The 22,319-nt window shown below is 35.7% G+C and overlaps 1 protein-coding gene across 1 annotated transcript; it reads right to left on the bottom strand.

Moving 5' to 3' along the window:
* Positions 1–516: 516 nt before the first annotated feature.
* On the bottom strand, positions 517–22,319 carry LOC129002755 (solute carrier family 2, facilitated glucose transporter member 1-like). The gene is made up of 12 exons (XM_054430791.1): positions 22,203–22,319; positions 17,670–17,769; positions 16,734–16,841; positions 16,205–16,356; positions 15,161–15,285; positions 14,697–14,837; positions 14,060–14,197; positions 13,630–13,811; positions 6,534–6,746; positions 5,139–5,241; positions 4,257–4,425; positions 517–3,542 (listed from the first exon to the last, which is right to left on the bottom strand). Exons 2-12 carry the CDS (start codon positions 17,763–17,765, stop codon positions 3,458–3,460), a joined length of 1,512 nt encoding a protein of 503 aa, XP_054286766.1. The 5' UTR covers positions 17,766–17,769; positions 22,203–22,319; the 3' UTR covers positions 517–3,457.

Raw genomic sequence — 22,319 nt, 5'->3', positions numbered from 1 at the left:
AATAAAAGATTGTAAATATTCTTGCCTATTATCATTATTTTTGTATTTAAACAGTCATCTAACAATGTTACAAAATCAGGTAAAAATTCCGAACGTGCATTTCCCGTTGTGTATGAGAAGGGAAATCCCGTCTCGATCTCGTCTCGAAAGTTTTTGAGAAATGAAAAATCTCGTCTCGTCTCGTCTCGAACTAAAAATCCAATCTTGTCCATCCCTAAAGGTTTAACAATTTTAGTGCTCTTTCTAGTCTGTAATGTTTACAATTTTTGTCTCCATTGGGTCAAAGACAACGGTAACACTAAATTTACAACGTTGATGTAGTGAAATATTTGTTAACAGTTGACATTGTGGCAAAGTGATGAATTTATTCAATAATCCCTTAAAAATTTTAAGAAAAAAGTTAAACAAAAATTATGTTAAGCCTAAAATAAACTTAGTTCAAATCATGAAGTTCAAAGGGTGAGTATGTAAAAAATTACATCGGAAAGATACTAAATTAATTTATTTAGCTTTACAATATAAAAAATTTGTTAAAATAAAACCCCTTATAAAAAGAGTGATAAAACTTTTGTAAAAAAGGACATTATCCAAAATCTAATTTAACATCACCAATTATAAAATTTACAATTTTAGAACAGCAATAAATTAACATTCGTAACAGTAATATATTTTTAACATAGTGATTATGTTAAACCATGTTTTCAATCTATTTATGTTATTTGATCAACCTGAAGAGACTTTTTACATAACATAGCACCAACTATAGATTAGACATACCTTATGTCTAGCATAATTATTTTAGTGTAGAATTACTATCTCTATTTTACAATGAATCATAATCAACTTATTTGAAAGACTTCAATTACAATATTATGTTTAGTGAATAAAATGTTATACTACTTCTGTACAGGCACCAAATCGCAGTCATAATTTAAATATTTACTATCTACATCTGATGGCCGAGCATTGCTCAAAAATTTGTTTCAGTCCATCTTAAGTTTAGTAAACTCTCAAACTTTAAGCACAAAATCATCCTTTGGTATATACTATATAAGCAAACTTAAATATACAAATTATTTACAATAAAATAAAGCAAATTTGGTATAAAATAGGACACACACATGTAAACTCGTTCATAAAGAAACTATTCAGTGTGATATATTTTTTACCATTATAGATACAGTAATTAGACTTGGTATATGAATAATAACAATAAATGTCTACTCTTTTAAGCTATTATCACTTTTTTATCCCTTAAGGGGGACGGCATACGAGGAGTCAGAAAAAATTCTTAAATAGCAGCGTAGGTGGAGTTTGGTATCACATTATTGAATGGTCTTAGCTAGGAAAACACATTGCCGCAATTCCGAACTCAAACGGACAACCGAGTCAAAAATAGCAGCCGTTTAGATATTAAATCTGCCATTTTGAATCTTCGAACGGCTGCTAAGGAATAAAAAAGTGATAATAGCTTAAAAGAGTAGACATTTATGGTTATTATTAATATACCAAGTTCTCATTACTTCAACTTTAATGGTAAAAAACATAATACACCGTTCCGGGACTTTTCATTCACACTGTATATCATATCTGTGGTGTAAAATTATGGCTAAATTGAGATGATTAGCTACAAACACAATCTAAATAATAAAAAGTTCAGTTAATTTGATCAATGAATCAAATGAATCAATGAATAGTCTTACCCGCTAGATCTTACCCTAAAACAACAGACCAAAGTTTTAAAATTCAATTCCTACTTAAGTCAACCGATAGGAAATGTATTCTAGTTATTTTTTAAAATAATTACAATAAATAAAAGTTTGTGGGAAGTTATGCCAGAAAATTTGGGAAAGCATGAAATTGTTTTGTATAGGAATGTTGGTGGATGTAAGTTATTAATCTTTTTGACATATATCTGAAGAAGAAAAACTATTGTTCAATCCTTTTTTATATTTTGTTGAGTGTTGGTTAAGACTATTGTTTTTGTGAGTTATTTTTCTTTGAAAAAAATAACATTAACTAGATTATGTAAAAAAAAGATTATGTGCAAAAATATAATAGCTGATTTAGTATTTAAAATAAACAATACTTTACAAGTAATATCCACAGATTAAAAAATAAACACACTTGAGTGTAAATAAATATATAGGGGGGTGATAAGGGCAGACCTACACTAGCCAGACCACGACTATACGCCCGACTGGTCGTTGTCATTCACCATGCGGCCAGAGCACAACCCGAACACGACCAGCCCATAACAAAAACAACAAATGTATACCAAACCAACCAAACTTCAATGACAAGATGAAGACCTTGTTGCATTAGTGCAGAAGAAAAACTGTACTGGGTGCATCCGATGTTAATCATCCTCCCAAATTGACTTCTTCGTCCCTCTTTTGGCACAATTTTCTGACGATAGAAGGCATTTCCTTAACAGCCATGACAAAACCCTCAGTGTCAAAATATAACTGTGACATAAAAAAAAGGTACTTCGCACACCACAGAAAAACAAGTGCTAACCGTTCGCTTGATCTAGGACTACCTACTGGTCGGGTTGGAGGCAGTGTGCGTTGCGCATTCAATAAGTTCAATTTTTGGCTGCAACTGCCAGTGAGTCAGGCTCGTCCAAAGTCCTAGGAGTATGGTTGTCCGACTAAGGTCCGACCAATCGGCCTACTGTAAAACTGGCCGTATCCAATCGCTCGGAGTCATGGTCGGGCTAATGCGTGCCAGCCCTACGTTAATAGTAGAAATTGAAAAGCAATAATCTTACAAAGATATTAACAGCTTAAACTGTTCAGTAACTTATTACTACATATTTAGAAGATAAATTTAGGTAAACGTCTAAGTAAATACAAGTAAATATTAAAAACCAACAACATCACAAATATTTACTGCTACGTATAGACCCTTAAAATAACTAGATAAGTACAAATATAAGTGTTAAATATTCTATAAAACGTTGATTTTAACCATTGGAAGACTTACCCAAATAAGTATAGTAAAGTAAGTATTAAAGTCCTTATTCGCTAAATTACTAAGGCAGATTAACTACAGAAGCTAAACTGTAGAATTTATATCGGATTCCACACTAAAAACGAGTTTTTAAAGACAATTTTGCTTGAGATAAAACTTAACAATACAAGTAACTACTTCTTGAGCCGCATTTACACCGGAGTTTAAAACCCTTGTTTTAAACAAGCTTATAACAATCATGCCGATTAAAAGTAAATATTAGTACATAAATTTTGTTTTCCCACAAGTCAGAAACAATGCTTTTTCAACATTTCAGGGTATTAAAAAAGTCATTATTGACTATACCTCTGCAGTGCATATACAGGTCACAAATCTCAAATTGTGTTAATCACTATTTACAGTCAGTGGCCAACTTGTTTAAGATTACGACAGTCAACTATCGGTTATAAATTGTTAACATATGGTCAAGAAGGCAGTCTTATCACGCAGCTGTATCTCGAAGAGAGAGAGACGTCGCCCTAGAGTTGAGAGTCCTACTAGGGGGCAACGTCTCCGGTAGGTTGTAACTGAAATAGGAAAATTGTTTACTTAACTGGAGAATCATGGAACTAAGAAGTATATAGGAAAAATTACATCATTCAAGATTATTTAAGTGCGTTCAATTGGCTAGTCCTACAAGAGAGTTCCGCTAATCTCGGCCCCGCTAATCCGAACACTCGGCTGATCGGAACCATTGGTTGGTTACTGTACAAAACAAGTTAAAAAGATATTACATTTCAATTAAAAATAAACCTACATTTGTTCTGAATTACTTCTAGGGTTTCCAGCCACTAGGAAACCAGGACGGTCAAACATTGTACAAGAATTTTGATGATTGGTAAAAAGTCTATCAAATTCATAAGGAACAAGAAAATTTGGAAAATGTTGTTAATAGCCTATGGCAAAACATCAATGGCAGTCATTAATGGTGTTTCGTCACCGTGATCATGGCAACACCAGACTAATTTAGTGCAATCACAGGATTTTTTTTGGGAATCAAACTCTTCTATATCAAACTAAACGTTAATTCGCTATCCATCACGGCAGCTACCCAAAATAATTAATGCATTAAAACTTAAATGAATTAAAAACGGAAATGTCTAGTAAACACTCTAACTCCCAGCTAATAACTGAAGTAAATTCAAATTTCTTCTACTACGCCTAACCATGTCCAAATGAACGGACACTTGAGCGGATGTATACTTAAGCATCCATAGGTCAATTGTAAATAGAATACTCACTGGAAGAAGGCGACCAGCGCCGCAGTGCTGGAAGCAAACAAGAGGAAGGAGTATTGTCCGATGACCAGCTGCAGGGAGGGAAATGTGAGACCGACCAGGAGGTTTCCTGACCAGTTGGCAGCACTGCCTAGAGCCATGGCTGCCGGCCGAGGACCCACATCAAACAACTCTGCAACACCAGACAAAACTGCTTGTCAAAACAACTTCCAAGACTGCTTTTGTTGTAGTCTTCAACAACACTGCTTTTGTTCAACATGGCAGCCTTCATCTATACTGGGACCGTGGCGTCCTGTAATCCAGCTGCTTGGAGCTCACTAATTGTGGATATTAGGCATGATCTGTGGATGCGATACTCCCTGTGTGGATTAACGTCCGCACTAGTGAGTAGTACCCACAGTATTATCCCGATAGTTAGACCAATTTTCGTAAATTACAAGGATAAATGTGGTTCGGATTCCACTATAAACTGTAGGTCCCTAAGTTGTCATTAGCTGTTTGGTTGGGCTATTAAAATAGTCCTACCTTAGGAACACGTTGGTCTTAGTCAAGACTAAAAGTAACAAGACTAAAATATCGTGCCACTAATCCTACACTAATCTCCATTCATATTCATACTTGGCTTAAAATACCTACCTTCGTATGGTCGCTGTTTCAATTAAAAGTATTAAGTATACGTCAACCCCTAATATTAGGTCTGATGATGATTGGAGTGTCCAATTAAAATTGACCACCTTTTACCATCAACAGTAAGTGTAAATATAGTTTCAAGTGTTATTAGACGTATTATTATGTACTTTGAGTAAATTTAACAAATACAATGCTGATTAAGAGGATATTACATTTGTAAACTATTGTAAGTCTAATTAATATAGAAATACATACCAGATCCAATGAAGAACGGTATTGGTCCCAGCCCAATCCCATATACAAGGACATAGAAAATCACACAAAAGATGGAGAATTTCGGCAGCCAACTAATTGCATCCTGTTAACAAAAAAAGTGTTGTTGCAACAATTTAACCTGTATTGTGGTTAAAGAAATGTACACAAAAGTTTTAAAGATTGTTGTGAGGACAGCAGGCTTAAACAGAAAAGATTGCACTCTATATTAGCGCAATCTTTACAATTGCGTACAAGAGTGTATATTTTTTTATACAAAGAAAGAGAAGCCCCCAACTCAACTAAAATCTTCTCCAGTTACAAATACTGTCAGAGAAAGTCAGGGCTGTTGCGTGGTTTATTGGCGCCCGGGGCTGGATGTTGTCTGCCCCCCCCCTCCCCCAAACAAATAATGAGTGATAGTCGTTATACAAAGTTGCGAGGCAGGTTGCGTCGCTATCTGTGTTTTAATTCCCAACAACAGACACCTAAAGGATAATTACCTTACAAAAATAGAGTCAGTAATCAGGGATTAAATTACTTATATTTTAGATGAAAGTGTAAGAAAATATTAAAACCTATAAAAAGTGCTATATGTTATTAATTAATATAAATACAGTGCAAATTAAATGTACACTGATACAATATTCACGTAAATAATTCGTAATCACTAATCAAACTAAGCTGACAGCTGAGCTGAGACTGAAACTGCCGTAGGAGAAAGAAGTGATTGGGGCAGGGGTGGGTGGAAAGTGGGGGAGGGGTGACACGTCAACATGTGCATATTTGAAGTCATTGTCTCTACCATGAGTCATCATCAGAGTCCTAAGGTCAGCCGTCGGCCGGTCGGGTGAAATAAAACATTGCAATATTGGCTCATATTAAGATGATTAAGTTGGGACAGGGCCTTCAACTCCACAGTGGGGTTCAATATCAGGCTATGATTACTAAACTAAAATTAGTATACAAGCAAATATACCAGCTACTCCATTTTCATAAAATATTTAATTTGGGAAAACGTTGCAAATATAAATAGTGATTGGTGTCAAATAATATGTAAGTTATTTGTTCAATAAGTACATACAACGTAATATTCAAAATTCAGTTACACATAACTTTTTAGAATACGCATCTAACCTAATTTTTTTTCAATTTTGTTGTGATATTTTTGCCGAGGTGCAGGTTTTTTTAACATTTTAACATTTACAATTTTTATATGGGTATATGTAATGTCTAGTTCGGTAGTCTCAAATCATGATTACAATGATTAGGAACTATTATGGTACAAAATCTGAAGAGGCTAACTAAAAGACGTACTAGGCTACTAGCAAATGTAATAAACATCAACCACAATGTATACTCGGCAAAAAAACATACGGTCCCAACCAAGAAACGTACCATGTATGTGATAGAGATGGTGAGCAAGATCAATGTGGCAGTGGCTGACAAACAGCTGATGTGTAGCAGAGTCCTGCGCCGACAACGGTTCACCACGGACACCATCACGATGGCGCAGAAAAAGTTGACCAGCCCGGCACCCATATTGGCATACTGGCTCTGTTCTTGACTCAGCCCGGCCGACTTGAAGATACGTGTAGAGTAGAAAAACACCTGCATTTGTAAATCCTTATATTTAACTAATAAATAAAAGAAAATGGTTATTTTTTATTTTATTTATTTATTTGATAAAATCACAAAATCTTACAAAATTGTATAAATAACTTGATGCAAAGGCCGTGAAAATTTGGCTTGTCTACAGCTCATAGAAAAAACTGGTTCTCAATCTACTTTGTGCTTAGTCAATCACCACTTTGGTTTTTCTTGTTTCCAGTCAAAATCTGCTTTCAACACTGTTTCCACTTATATTCCTACCTTTCAAAACAACTTCTATATAACTGATAGTTATGTATCTTAATCTTAGTGAGCAATGTAAGATAAACGTTTGCAAGTGCAGCTGTTCAAAATGAATAGTTTAAATTATTTATTATATCTGTAAATGAAAAACTGATGTTCCTTGGTGAACATTTAAGCAACACTGAAAATCTTTATTTATTTACAAATTGGAATAGAAGCATATTTTTTGTAATCATCTGTTTAAAGAAAGACAAAGTTCAATATAATTAAACCTTTAACTAACATAACATTTTCTCCGGGGCGAGTTTAAGTCATCAGCTTGACTAGTTTAGCAGTCGGTCTTCTCCAGGTGCCGGTGGACGTTTTGATGTCTGCCACCCTCACTTGGCCATCTCGTCCAGGGTAAACAGCTTCGACTACACCCTTTGTCCACCTTCCTCTGGCTTGGTTTTCATCAGTTATTAAGACCAGGTTACCGACTTGCAGGTTTACTTGTTTTGTGTGCCACTTGGAGCGTTTGTTTAGTAAAGGCACATATTCTTTCAGCCAACGTTTCCAGAATTTGTCTGCCATGTCCTGTGCGATCTTCCATTGTCTATGCAGGTGCTTCTCCGTTATAATGACAGCTGGTGTGACTCTATCTGCTCCTCCCTGGAGAAAGTGGTTTGGTGTCAAAGGGAGCTCATCATTAGGGTCGTCTGATACAGGAAATAAGGGTCTGTTGTTGATTATGTATTCTACTTCACATAATAGAGTAGTCAACGTTTCTTCTTTAGGAGCTTGGGTGTTTAAAATCACTCTTAAACATTTCTTCACCGATTGTATAAGACGTTCATGCGCACCACCCATGTGAGGGCTCGCCGGTGGTAGAAAAGTCCACTTCATCATCTTCCCCACGCAGAACGTTTTAATTTGTTCGTTATCAAAAGACTCAAGTCCTTTTCTTAATTCCTTCTCTGCGCCCTTAAAGTTGGTACCATTGTCTGATATCAATTCCGAAGGACAACCCCGTCTTGCTGCAAATCTCCTGATTGCAAGAATTGCCGAGTCTGTATTGAGAGAAGCTGCAATCTCCAAGTGTACCGCTCGCACTGACAGACATGTGAACAACACTCCATATCGCTTTTCTCTTCTGCGACCTATAGTGACTTCCAGAGGCCCAAAATAATCCACAGCCACACAGGTGAATGGACGTCCATAAGGTTCTAATCTGTTTGCCGGAAGAGGAGCCATCTCAGGATTTTTAGGTGTGTTTCTGCGCAGCTGACAATTCTTACAATTTGCCCAACAGCTCTTAATTGCTCGCTTCAAACGGATTACCCAAAATCGTTGTCTCAAATTATTTGCCACGGTTTCTTGACCTTGATGAGCTGCCTGTTCATGTTCATGTTGGATCAATAGGACTGTAAGTCGATGTTTAGGATCTAAAATTATGGGATTTTTCAGGTCTTGACTGATTTGGTTCCCATATTCAGTCCTTCCTCTCATTTTCAATAAGTTCCCTGTCAAAATAGGGCTTAGCTTATGAAGTCGACTTTCTCGAGGAACTGGCTTGTTCTCCTCAAGATTCTTCATTTCTTTAGGAAAAGATTCTAGTTGTGAAAGTCTGAAGCAGGTTTCTTCAGCTCGTTGAAGCTCTTCAACACCAAGACTCACATTTGTATTTCTCTCAGATTTACATCTCGTATTAGAAATGAATCGTTGCATCCATGCTACTGCTCTTATGAGTCTGGAGTATTTTGAAAATCTCTCCATATCGATAACATTTTCTTTGTTTTCAGGTAAAATTGCTAAGGCTACTTCATTGCAGTCTTCTTTTCTCGGAATGCTTTCAATTTTTGGCCATTCTTTTTCTTTTTTAAGTAAGAAGGCTGGACCTTGGAGCCAACGGCAATCGTTCGTTAATGGAGTTGATGATTCCCGTGTAGCTTCATCAGCTACATTTTCTGTCGTAGGTAACCACCTCCATTGATTTCTGTCTGAGTTGCTCAGTATTTTATCAACACGATTAGCAACATAGGCTGACTTTTGCTTTTGAGTTGCTTGAATCCAGCACCACACAATTCTTGAGTCCGTCCAAAAGTATGTTTGGTCTATTTCCATTTTGTGAAACTGATAGATCAAAGATGCAATTTGACTGCCTAATACAGCTGCTTGCAGTTCAAGTCTAGGGATGGTGGACAACTTTAGGGGAGCAACACGTGATCTTGCCAGTACAAAAACAACTTCTACGCTATCCTCTGGTTTTTCAGTCCTAAAATAAGCAACCGAACAAAATCCTTTCTCACTTGCGTCACAGAAAATATGTAATGATACAGTGCAGTTTGCAGTCAAGTTGTAGCATCGAGGTATTTTCAGATTTTCCGAAATCTTCACATCTTTCATCCAATTTTTCCATGCCTTTTCCAACTGCGCTGGAATTCTTTCATCCCACTGGACATTCATTTTCCACAGATTTTGTACCAGAATTTTGCCCTTCATTGTGATTGGAGTGATAAAGCCTATTGGATCATAAATGGACATCACAGCCTGGAGCACCTGTCGTTTGGTTGGTGGCTCTTTTAGATCAACGACTTCTTTCTTCACTTTTACAAAGTTGATTTTGAAAAGGAAGAAATCCTCATGGAAATTCCAGTGTATCCCGAGTACTCGCTCTGTGTCATCAGTTGTTATTCCAACATCTTCTTCTTTCAAGTAGTTTTTTGACCAACTTTTCTTTGGCAGACAGCTCATTAACTCTGGTGAATTGCTAATAAAGTTCCTCAAATTGAAACCACCTTTTTTACATATGTTTACAACTCCTTCTATTAAGCTCTTAGCTTCTTCCACAGATTGGTTGCTATCAAGATAATCATCCATGTAGAATTGTTGATTTACAGCTAGCTTTGCATCTGGATGTTCCTCTCCATGTTTTTCACTATTTTTTCTAGTTATGTAAATGGCACTGGTTGGTGAGCAAACTGCCCCAAAGATCATTGATGTCATACACCACTCCTGTAATTTTCCGTCAGTTTCTTCCCTCCATAAAAAACGTAGTGAGTCTTGATCTTCTGGAATAATCTTTATTCTCAAAAACATCTCTTCAATATCTGCTGCGTATGCGATTTCATGTTTTCTGAACTGGAACAGAATGCTTATCAGGCTATTGAATAAATTTGGTCCAGGTAGTAGACAACTGTTCAGGCTCTTTCCATGTGATTTTGACGCAGCATCAAACACAAAACGGAACTTGTCCGGTTTTCTGGGATTGTAGACAGGAAAGTGAGGAAGGTACCAGGTTTTCTCACTTTTGTTCTTTACCTCATCCAAATTTAACTTTTTTGCATATCCCTTTTCAGCATAACTTGCTATTTTCTGATGATATTGTTGACATAGTTTTGGGTCCTCTTTCATTTTATTTTCAACGTAGTTAAGTCTCTTCAATGCAACGGAACGACTTTCTGGTAACCATGGTTTGTCTTCTTTCCATAACAAACCAGTTTGCCAACAACCATCTTCTGTTTGTGAACAGGTATTTTCCAATATTTTTTCTGCTCTAACTTCTTCATCACTTTTATTGGATTCCTTAATCGGGCAGTCGATAAAATCCCTCTCAAAACTTTCTTTAACTAGTGTGTTAAGCTCCAACATATCTGAATTTGTTTCATGTTTAAACATAACAAAGTCGTTGTCTATACGAGTTTGATAGTTTACATTTCCAGTAGGACCATTTATTGTCCAACCTAGTTTCGACTTCAAAGCAATCGGTGCATTTGTAGGTCCAATGATTACTTTCAGAGGCACTGTCAAATGTACATGTTCATGTCCAATCAGTAGTCGTGGACGACCACGCTGAAACACTTCTTCAGGGATTTCCTGTAAATAAGACCATTTATTTTTCATTTGTTCTGAATTCATAGACTGTATTGGTAACTGCAAGGCTGTCAAAGTCTTCACGTTGTTTAGAGTCAAGTGTTCGCCTGTATCTCCTATAACTGTCAGTGTTACAGTCTGAGATTCTTTTTCTGTATAAACAGATCCATCTGTCCAGGAGAAAGATACAGGTTTAGTAGGTCCATCAATTTCGAGTTCTTCAACCAATCCCTTTTCGATGACAGAAATAGTTGAACCGTCATCAATTAAAGCAAATGTTTCAATTTGCTTGCCATTCTTTCCTACCAATGTTACTGAGAGAACCCTCAACAACACTCTTGCAACAGGTTCTTCTTGAAATCCCATATGTTCACTGTGAATTTCCAATTTAGGTGTCTCTTTATTAGCACCTTCTTCTTTTGAGGTCACGTGTAACAGTTTATTATGGAAATAGGTGCAGCCATTAACTCCACAAGCAAGTTTGTTACGACAAGTCATCGCTCGGTGTTTCGTCTTCAAGCAATTGAAACACAGACTGTTACTCTTGACTGTCTCCCATCTTTTATTTACATCGTACTTTAGGAATTGCTTGCATTCTGTCAATGTATGGTCTTGTTTTTTACAGCAAACACATATACGTTTTTTAAACTTCTTGTCATCTTCATGTTGTACTAATACAAAGTTCTTGGAGTTTGATTCATTTCTTGATGACATGTTTTTAAAGTTTCCACTAGTAGATGTACTGGGAGCACATATAATTGCTGCATCCGCCACAGAAGAGAGCCACGTCGAAAAGCTGTCGAGGCCAATTGGTTGTTTCAATTGAGACTGTGGTGAAGTGACAAACATTCCCCAGTTGAGCTTCATGTTGGTGGACAGTTTTTCTGTGAGCTCTTCCATAAGTTGTGGGTTAAACAAGTAGTGGTCCTGCTTCAAGGATTTTACCGTAACTACTAAATTCCTTACCATGTCACTAAAGGCAACCAAAGTGTCAGGCTTGTAGTCCTTAGTTGGTGGTCGACCTTTCACGCTTGCTATGAGATTTTTAATAATTATATCAGGTCTTCCGAAACGCCGTTCCAACAAATTAACAATTTCTGGTACGTTCTCAGGATATATCAACAGTGCTGATATCATTTCTTTAGCTTTTCCAGTAATACACTTCTGAAGTCTTTGAAGATTCTCCAATTCAGTGTAGTCATTAATTTCAGTAGATCGCCTGTATTCAGCTATCCAAGCGGGCCATTGGTCTAGATCTCCGCTGAAATTAGGTAGAGCTGACAATATTCTCGCCGGCATCTTCTCTCTAAATATCATTCTATCAGGTTGACAATCTCGAGGGAAACACGAAACATCTCGAGGAATTCTCCTTCCTTCGCTGAAAGATACAGTCCTTGCTTCTCGAGGATTTTCACAGTTTTCTTCTCGAGGCTGGAAACTAGACTGTACTTCGTGATGCGGCAAGGATACCTCCTGCTGTACACTCTTCATAATATTTACTGGAACATTAGTACAAGGCTTCAAAACGTTATTTTTATTAATGTCTTCAGCTTGATCCTTTGTCTGCATCCACTTTTCAACAGCTTCCTTTGTGGGCAACGGTCGTGGAAGAGAAGAAATTGAAGTCCTAGATGATCTGCTACTGACTCTTGACGATCCCCTGCTAAGCGATGACAGTCTGTCTTCAAGTAGCTTCTTCTTCATTTCTATTTCCTTCCGCTTGGCTTCTTCCTCCACTCGGGCAAGTCTTTCATCAGCTGCTGCTATTTTTACTGCTGCCTCTGCCTCTGCTTTCTCTGCCGCCGCCTTTGCTTTAGCACATGATACAACAAGGGACGTTTCTTCTTCCTGTATCTTAATCAATTCGTCCATAACCTCTAAAACACTTTCATTCCTACTCCTACTTGAGCTAGTTTTATGAGATCTTACCGACAAAGGAATATGCTTATCACTTACTGCTTCATTATTTTTACCATCAAAATCCTGAGATTTTATAGCAGACTTCTTAACTTTGGACCTTGTAAATGCTCCAGTAGTCGACATTTAGTTGATTCGCAAAAGTTTCGGCACCAATGTTCAAAATGAATAGTTTAAATTATTTATTATATCTGTAAATGAAAAACTGATGTTCCTTGGTGAACATTTAAGCAACACTGAAAATCTTTATTTATTTACAAATTGGAATAGAAGCATATTTTTTGTAATCATCTGTTTAAAGAAAGACAAAGTTCAATATAATTAAACCTTTAACTAACATAACAGCAGCAAAGATACTTTGCACATAAATTTGGAAATTTTCCTACAGTTATAAAATACAATAATACTTTACCGGATAGTTTTTTCAAAATTTCTTACTTTAACCCATCAAGAGGAAAACTGATTATTGAGTTAACAGTTTTTATTGAATTTTTCTATTAGACAGTTTACAACAAACATTCTTGGCTGTTTTCGTAAATACTTTTATGCATTACAATACCAATGTAGATATGGACGCCCAATCTATCCATCAATCTTTTGTAAGTGATAATGGGTGTATTTTAACCCAAATAAGACTTATGGAGTGTAGAATGAAGTATGATATCTTGTGTAGTCTTGTAAGCTATAGACCTAACACATTTTATGATTCAGATTTTTGACACTATGTCACTGTGTGATTTACAGTCATAAAATACTTAGTTTTAATTTTATACAACTTTGCTGCTATTCTGGCTACAAACAGACTAATCTGAACAGAATCCAGTCTCAATTAGGTGGTGAATTAGAAGAGTTCAGCCTAATTACGACTCACCGCGTTGATGCCGCTGCACTGTTGGCCGGCCTGCAGCGCGCAGGTCAGTGCTAGCGGGAGGCGCAGCGAAGGCTCGGTCAGCAGTGACATGACAGTCCACGGCTCGGCTCCCCCCTCGCTCTCCTCCACTTCCAGCTCCCACCTTATCTTAGACAGAGGTTGGCCACGCAGCCTTGACAGTTCTGCCATAACACAACTGTGTTAAATATAACTGTATTTTTTAAAAATTGGAAAAATTTCAAAGCAAATTTTAGTTTACAGCTTTGTTTATAGTCTCAAAAACTGGTATTTAAAATTAATTAAGAAAAATCACTTACTGGCAGTGACAGGTAACCATAAAATCAAAGCTTGGTCCTTGTTTGACAATCAAGACTCTAATGAACATTCTTAAATACATCTAGACCCTATGTTATGTTATACTGATTGATACCTTGTAAAGCAAACTGCTTGGCTCCCCTCACACTATACAGGTACTTGGGACTCTCAGGCAGTACAGGCAGTGTCAAAACCAGAGCCAAGATAGGCACTACGTACAGGCTGAGCAGGAAGTGCCACTGGTTTTGATTACCTGAGACAAACATCAAGGCAATTTATTTTTGGCTAGACAGAAGTAGGCTAGACACCATATCCATTATAAACCAGCATGGCCATTTTTTTGTTCTAAAAGAACATAGTTGAACGAGCCACTCTCAGATTGTACCAAAGAATAAAATTCTATTTCATTCCTTAGATTTTGTTACTGTGTTTTTTATTGTTGTTATGCATCACAAACGATCCTTTAGTTTACAATAAATTGTCCTTTCAGTTTTGTTCCGTTGAACATGATTGAACTTTGGACTTGTCGGCGCAATTCAACTTTGCCCATTATTCTAAAAGTGGTACAACTTTAACATGGGGGTAACACGCCTAGTTGACTAGACTAGAGACTACGGTAGCTTATTCCTGGTTTTAAAATGGAGAAATAAACCAAACGAAAATGTTGATCATTTTTCGACTAATAGAAAACTTGTAGATTTTACTGTATCCCATACGATAACAAAGAGGTATTCCAAAAACATTACACTCACCGAGAATCCAGTCCAGACCCATAAATTGGCCAAAAAAGACACCAAAATTGACACCGACAGAGGTAAAAACACCCATGGCTCCTCGCACACTAACAGGGGCCAGCTCCAATAGATACATAGGCATCACACTCAATGTAAGGCCTGGAACAGAGTTGTCAGCAATGGTCAACATTTCATAATTGATTGGCCTCTCTAGTTAGCAAAATTTAATAATTGTTTATATTTATTGTAAGGCAAAAGGTTGAAATATATTGTTGTATTTGAGTACCTGAAAATGTACGTTTATTCTTTTTCCTCCATGGATTTTTTCCTTTTACATTTTTTTTTAGGTTGGTGGTTTTGTATCCTTGTATTTGTTCGTCTACGTAGACCTCAGTCCTTTGTGAGGAACATATCCAACAAAGCAAGGTATAAACAACTTAAAACACCCAGCTACATACAGTAACCCAATGCAAAATGTTTACCTGACGAAAGGCCGATGATGAATCTGGCAAGCATGATTAGGGAGATGGAGTAGAAAGATTTGCAGTAGAAGAACATAACAGCTGAGAGACATCCTAAGATGGCTGACACAACTAACGCTCCCTTCCTGTCAATCAAAGGTACCAACTGACTTTTAGTTTTAGGAATTATTGTAAACATTTTCTATCTCGAATAGAAAAACCTCTGTTTTTGATCTCACTAACTCTATTTTTTCCATTATCATTGTTACAGTATGTTGTTTCTAGTCACGGTTCTGTTTCTACGAAAGTTTAAAAAAAAATTGGATCAACAATATTAATCCAATTGTTCACACCCCATTCAACCAAATTAATTTGGAGTGAAAAATATGAATCAAGAAAAAACAGCAGGAGCTTGTTTAGCAATAATGACTCTGGCAACAAGTGTACCGAAATTAAAGCCAAATGTTATCTTCCCGGACAGAACATTTTTGCTGTTGTTATTTTATCGAGGAACAACGAGGGATACCCTCTTCCCACCCTGCTCATTGTCAGTTACTACTGTTCTGTCACTGACATTAACTCTGTACAAAAGTAGATAACATATTTTGCTTACTTTCTATTGATTACATTTATAGTAACTTCAATCAAATTCAGGTTCTTTAAATGTATGGTGGAGTGGCGAATCCAGAGGAAGGGCGAAGGGGGCGACCGCCCCCCCTTCGGGCATACATATATATATATATATATAATTTTACTGCATGTAATACAGTGGTGCATACTCATTACGTAAAATAATTTGTCACGCTAACTTTGGACAAAGAAATGGTATAAAACTGCCATTTTGGAGACTTTATTTACAGCAATTTTTTGGGGGGGGGGCACCGGTTCGCCCCTCCATCTTGTGACTGTTCTACATCTGCCACTGGTATGGTGATACTTTTCTGCTTGATTCCCAAGGTATACTAACTTGACTATCCTAATTTATGCAAATCGTAATCGGCCCAATCTCCAATTAATTGTGGATGGTCGGAATGTAATTCTACTGTAAACGTAACACATATTCACCTGCCAATGGAGTCGGCGCACCACGAGCCTGCCAACGATCCAAGCATACCTCCCACCAGGAACACACTGACTATCACAGACCATACCATGTCCAGCTGGACGTTGTCTAGATGGTAATCTGCCAATGAATGGTTACACCACTGCTGTATCACCTGAGAATCAAAACCACCCAAATCAACTTACATTTTATTTAAATCATTATTACCTTTACTTTAAGACAGCAACACACACCTAGGTAAGTATTTTAAGCTGAATATGAATGCAAATATGATATAATGTTGTAGGGAAGAAATGAAGGAGGGTTACAAAGACAACTGGATAAATGGGCAGAGGTTATGAGAGAGAGGGAACTAAGAATAAGTACGGAAAAGAAGTGATGGTGATCGGAAGAGATAGGGTGTTGGAACAATCTTTAAAAGCAGGAGGAAACCCACTTAAGTTGGTTGAAAAATTTACATATTTAGGCACGGTTCTTTTGAACGATGGAAGGTTGGCGCAAGAGGTAACTCAATTAATGTTTTCAACTTACTGGCGCTGGCGTGTTGATGACACCAATGTTGTATCCAAAAGGAACCGCAGAACCGACGGTAGTTGAGACAGCAGCCACCAACAACAACGGTGTCCAGCCATCATCCACCTACAAAATAATTTATAGGACAGTGTAAAATAAACTATTCAGCATATAAAGTAGCATTTCACTTGTTTCGGATTGTTTTACGAGAGAGCGTAATGTTTGTAAACCTTAACAATTTGACCCATCTTGCCCCTATAACAGGATTAAGTTTAACTATCAACATAACAGGGAACACAACTGTATGAATCGCTGATTGAACTTATATAGTGATAAGAATTGTTAGGAAATGCAGAAGAGGTGATCATGGCAAAATCTTAAACATTTTCTACGGTCTTGAAGACATCATCGTCGTCTCACTTGGTCACATAAAATCATCATCGTCCTCCGAAAACACGGCGAAAGGGTGAATTTTTCACGATGGTAAAAGCTTATCTCAATTCCGTCTATTTTCTATAAAATACCCTGAATTTTGGTAAAATTACAATCAAAATGTTTGACTATCCCAATTGAATCAGATGAATTCTACTGCAGTGCAAATCGACTTCTGATTCTACTGTACAATTTGAAGCCCCCTGTATTTATGACTGTTTTATGTTTGTGCGTTTAGAGTGTGATGCTGATGTCAAATAAATCCTTCTTTTATTTTTAAGTAAATTTTACTAAATGTGCTTTATTTATTTATGTTTGCCAGGAGACGAGGGTTCCTTAATCAGATCATTTTTTGTTTAAACAACAAAACACAACATAATTTGGATGTAAATAACCTTAAAATTGTCTTCAGCTGTTTCATAATAATGATGAATCTACTAGAACAATATTTAATCTATGGTTTGACCTAAAATTATGTCAAGACTAGTGTATATTATATATTTCTTTACAACTGATACTTACTTGTGTATTGGTCCTCAACGAAACTTTCTCTGGGGAAAGAGTGGATGGGGAGTCCGAATCCACCAAATGACTAGCTTCTGTTTTTGGCGAGTCCATCTCACTGCAAGGAACAATATTAATTTGTTTTCACACCCAAGATTAATACAATGACTATAATAAAGGTCACACACATTTTGTTGCACTCAAACACAAATTATAAATAGGACCAATGCTCGATTTGCAGGAATGCGGTGGAACGGAGTTCCGGTACCTCTCTTTTGGAAAGATAAAAATATTGGCATAAATAGGTACATAAATCACACTAATAACATTAAATAGGTAACAGTTCCGGTACCTCATTTTTTCAATCAGCACTGAATAGGCCTAAGATAAAATATATTGAAGCATTATTACTCTAAAGTTGATTTTGATGTAGCTTACGGTAAAAAATAAATTATCGTAAAGAGCATTTAAAATTAACTAAACAGTGATTCGAGGGACAGATTAATCAGTTGACCTACCTAGTTACATTATGTTAGTAGGTGGCTGAAATGGTAGCGCAACGCGCAACAGACTGAGAAACCAAGGCTTACATCCTGGTTCCTCTACTTAAAAATTATGAGTACAGTCCATTCTTACACTTTACCGGCAGCCCTTTATACGTTCCACCGACAGGTTTTTGAGGCTCACATGGACGAGCAAATTCACAATTATTAAAAGAAGCCACTAACCTCTTAAAGAGAAAAACCATTGAATTTATGTGTCCAGCCAAACCAAACAAACTTCACACACTGAACTGAATAGTGGAATGTTTCAACCTGTGGATTCTGTACTAATTTTCAATTCTGTACGACTCCTTCTAGGTAGTAAACTAAAGTGTTATGTTGAAAAAGTGTATAATGTAAATAAAAATAATATCAATTTATAAACTAAACAGTTTTTATTTAAATTACTAAAAACCTGATATACAAATTTTACTGAATGGTAAATCTATTTGGGATGTAATATCTGATGTAATATTAAATATTTAATGATAATAAAGTAAACTAAAATACTGACAAAACGCATTGAATTACTTACAGTGCATTTTCGAGGGACATAACTATTTTTATCTTCAAGCATGAAACTCGATTGGAGACAAACCGCTTATGTCACAGTCATGATTCTACTGTATTGTCTTTGAGTACAAAGCTGAATTAATTATCACATGAGAAACAAGTAGGAAGCTTACTTTCACCCTACAAATTTGTCAAAATGTTTTGTAGTGTGTAGTGTGAAATGAATATAAGTATGTAATTATAGTGTTGTACAGTAACTGTTGTAGCTTTTATTTGTTTTGTATGTTAGTGCACTTGTTGGAGTGTGTTACTCTTATTAAATTGTCATGAAATTTACTTATTGTTCTTGTATACAACAGACTGTAAATAAATGATTGTTAAAAAATATGAAATCACAATTTTGATTCCTTATTGTGTATATCAACGATGAAACCTAAGATAAAACTGAAATTCATTTGACAAGCATTTTTCAAATAGACATATGTACTAGTGGGTTATTTTGAAATTAAAATACCTACTAGAAACATTTTTATTTATCTACCTTACAAATATTGCATATTCTAGCAAACAATATCAAAATATTTAATGACTAATTAATAAAATAATTGGTTGATTGAGCAAAGATAATCAATTATGTCACCTATATTAACTTTTCACTGTTATTTAACAATAAAATTATTTTCAGAGACATAATAAAAGATTCAAAAAATTCTTACAAAAAACATTATATTATTACAAAATCGGTTTGATTTAACTTGACATTTTATATTGACAAATTTCAGCTTAACTTATTCAAACCACATATGCTTACCAAATACCAAGTTTGTCAAGCTCCATAACGCTTAACTCGAGAATGAGGTCTAAAATGACACTTGTTTTGATCAATCCTGATCAGTTAGATAAATTGATTGAGATAAAAATTTGATCAATCTCGACTAGTCAGAGATGAGATTGGATTCCAGACTTACAACTGTCAAATAAAATCCCTCTCCCTCTTATTATTTGCAAAAATATGTGTTTTACAAGGGATATTTTGGAAATCTATATTAATAAAAGAATTTGTTGGAATTTTGTTTGCAAAAAATCGACCCCCAAATATTTATTTTTATAGGCATATTGGGTATCAATTTAAAGCTCTTATCCTCTGGATGTGCTTTTTGCGGGTTTGGATGATATCTTGTGAAAGCCCTTCATCCTACAGGCTTTTAAATTTTCTGAGTCTGTGCTGAATTCAGTTGTCAATCATCTGAACCGTTTCAAGTTTACATTTGTTTAAATCAAAACAGATGGCCATAACTCAATTGTTCTTACATCCATACGAAAATGGGGTTATCTGTAGTTGGTGATGTTTCAGTGAATTTAAGCTTCAGTATCAAATAGTCAATGATTCAAGTTAAATATTGTAATGCAATTTGTATAAAATATAAAGAAAAAAATGACTTACGTTGGATTTTGTGTTGTGATAGGATTTTGTGTTTTCATAGTATGTTTTATTGATGTTATAGGTCATTTAGGTAAAATATTGTAATGTTTTTTGTTTTTCATAGTATGTTTTATTAGCATTTGTAATTTTACTAAGATGACTCAAAGAGATCGTGCACACAATGAAAATAATAGGGTACGCAATGCAAATAATAGAAATATGAGAAATAATCGTTATCACCCTTATCAACTATATATCAAAATATCACAGATTTTGAATTCACAAAAAGACGCAGGCTGCTAGTTTGTTATAATTTTCTAAATATTAATGTTAATGTTAATTTTAAATCTTTAAACCTTGAATAATTTTTAGACATTAGATTAGGTTGAATAATTACATAAGTAGGCCTACCCATAAGAAGTTACATAAGAAGTTGCAGAATCTTGTAATATTAAAGGACAATATTGAAGATAAAAAAAAAACTGTTTACCTACGATTCTATAGATGAATCTTTTTATGACATGAGCACGAGTTTTTTTCCTAATCAAGATGATTTTTCCAGGAGTTTGTTTTTGTAGGAATGGAATTGAACTAGGTGTCTTACTAGCTTAGAGGAACAAGTATTTTGGACTTGATGAGCAAGGACAGCCCGGATGTCAAGCCTGTTCAGAAATTACTATCGTCGCACAGGGTCTTCTACAACCATGAGCATTTGTAGGTCATCAGGGAAGGATGCAAGGTTGGATTTTCCAAGACACCAGCAACCAGTGCTAAACACCACTTAAGTGTGCCATTGATGTTTCCTCTGTACCGTACATCTTACTTTTCTGTGGCAAGGAACAGATCCAGTCATATCCACTAAAAGTTTTTGGGGCTTTGACTGTTTTCCTTTAATGTTTGATGTTCTTTCACAAAATAACTCTGGCGTAAAAAAAAACAGACAAAAAATAATATTTCATACACTGTATTGAAAGTACAGATTGCAACTGAGAAGATGCTGTATACAATAGGCACCAGGCAGGCTCTTAATTGTACAATCACCACCATTAGGCTACTTAAAATTTCAGCAACTATTCACTAATAATTCACATAAATGAATGAATGAATTATTTAATAAATAAATTAGGCCTATCAAATTAATGATATGATAACAATGAATAATCATAACAACCTTTTAACCAAGGAATGTATTAGTAGAATAGACGGTACTTTTGTATTATACGGGGGCCACCAAAATACAGTGTGCTACAGCGGTTAGGTTAGGTGGGGTTATCATTATTGTTTTATGACTCATCTGGTACCGTTCGATTCATAACAAAACAAGGAAAGGCCTACAAATATATGACAACCTAACAGCCACAGTGCGCTGTAAAATAAGTTAAGTAACCTCCGAGCCGTATAATATGAAAGTACCGAATTATGCTTTTGTTCTTTTTTAAAAAGATTGGCAGCCTCGTTTAGATTTCCCAGTCCACGTTTGCCTGACCAGATGAGTCTGGCCTATGCGTGGAACGTATAAAGCAAAGCGACAGATGAGCCAGAAGGCCTACAGTACCAGAATAAACTACCAGTAGGCTATACTGATAAAAATAGGCCTATTAGAGGTAGGGTAACACCTGTTCGCAAACACATAAATCAAGAATTAATATTTGAAACAAGTGGTGGACAAGGGTGGATTCTTTGCGGGTTGCACCTATTAGGCAATTGTTTACTTTTAACTTATCTAAGGTCAGGCCTATGTGTGCACCACTAAAAGATTGTTCTATAAAGAATTTCAATATTTTGTGATCGTAAAGTGGGAAACATGATAAAAACTTATAAGTATATTTGAATAAAAGAATATTCCCTAGAATCCAAAGGGCCAACAAGTCCTTGCAAACGTTTGAAAGACAAAAACTCACTTAAGTTACAACATAATAATTCAATAAACATAATAACTTAACAACTATAATATAATGCCTATGCTAAACTTGGTAACTGATGTACTATTAAACCATTAAACCGGTAAATTGTGAGTTATCTATCTGTGACTGTGACTAGAATTACAGTAGAACATTAAACACTCTAACTCACCTTTTAGGTAAAAAGTACTACGTAACGTAATAAATGCCTTATTATTATCAACTATCAATTACCATAACATTTTGTTATAAATGTCATATAATTATTCAAATAGTAGGTAAGTTGTTG

Source organism: Macrosteles quadrilineatus, unplaced genomic scaffold (genome assembly GCF_028750875.1).
Source record: "Macrosteles quadrilineatus isolate MER2022 unplaced genomic scaffold, UCM_ALF_1.0 Scaffold_9__3_contigs__length_116548681, whole genome shotgun sequence".
Taxonomy (NCBI): Eukaryota; Metazoa; Arthropoda; class Insecta; order Hemiptera; family Cicadellidae; genus Macrosteles; species Macrosteles quadrilineatus.
This window is presented reverse-complemented; position numbering and strand designations above follow the sequence as displayed.

Excerpts from the sequence above, each read along its gene's own strand:
- LOC129002755 (XM_054430791.1), bottom strand. The coding sequence starts at position 17,765 with ATGGACTCGCCAAAAACAGAAGCTAGTCATTTGGTGGATTCGGACTCC. Across the intron at positions 16,842-17,669 it reads CGTTGAGGACCAATACACAA|GTGGATGATGGCTGGACACC; the intron begins GTAAGTATCAGT and ends ATTATTTTGTAG. Across the intron at positions 4,426-5,138 it reads ACCGTTCTTCATTGGATCTG|AGTTGTTTGATGTGGGTCCT; the intron begins GTATGTATTTCT and ends CTGGTGTTGCAG.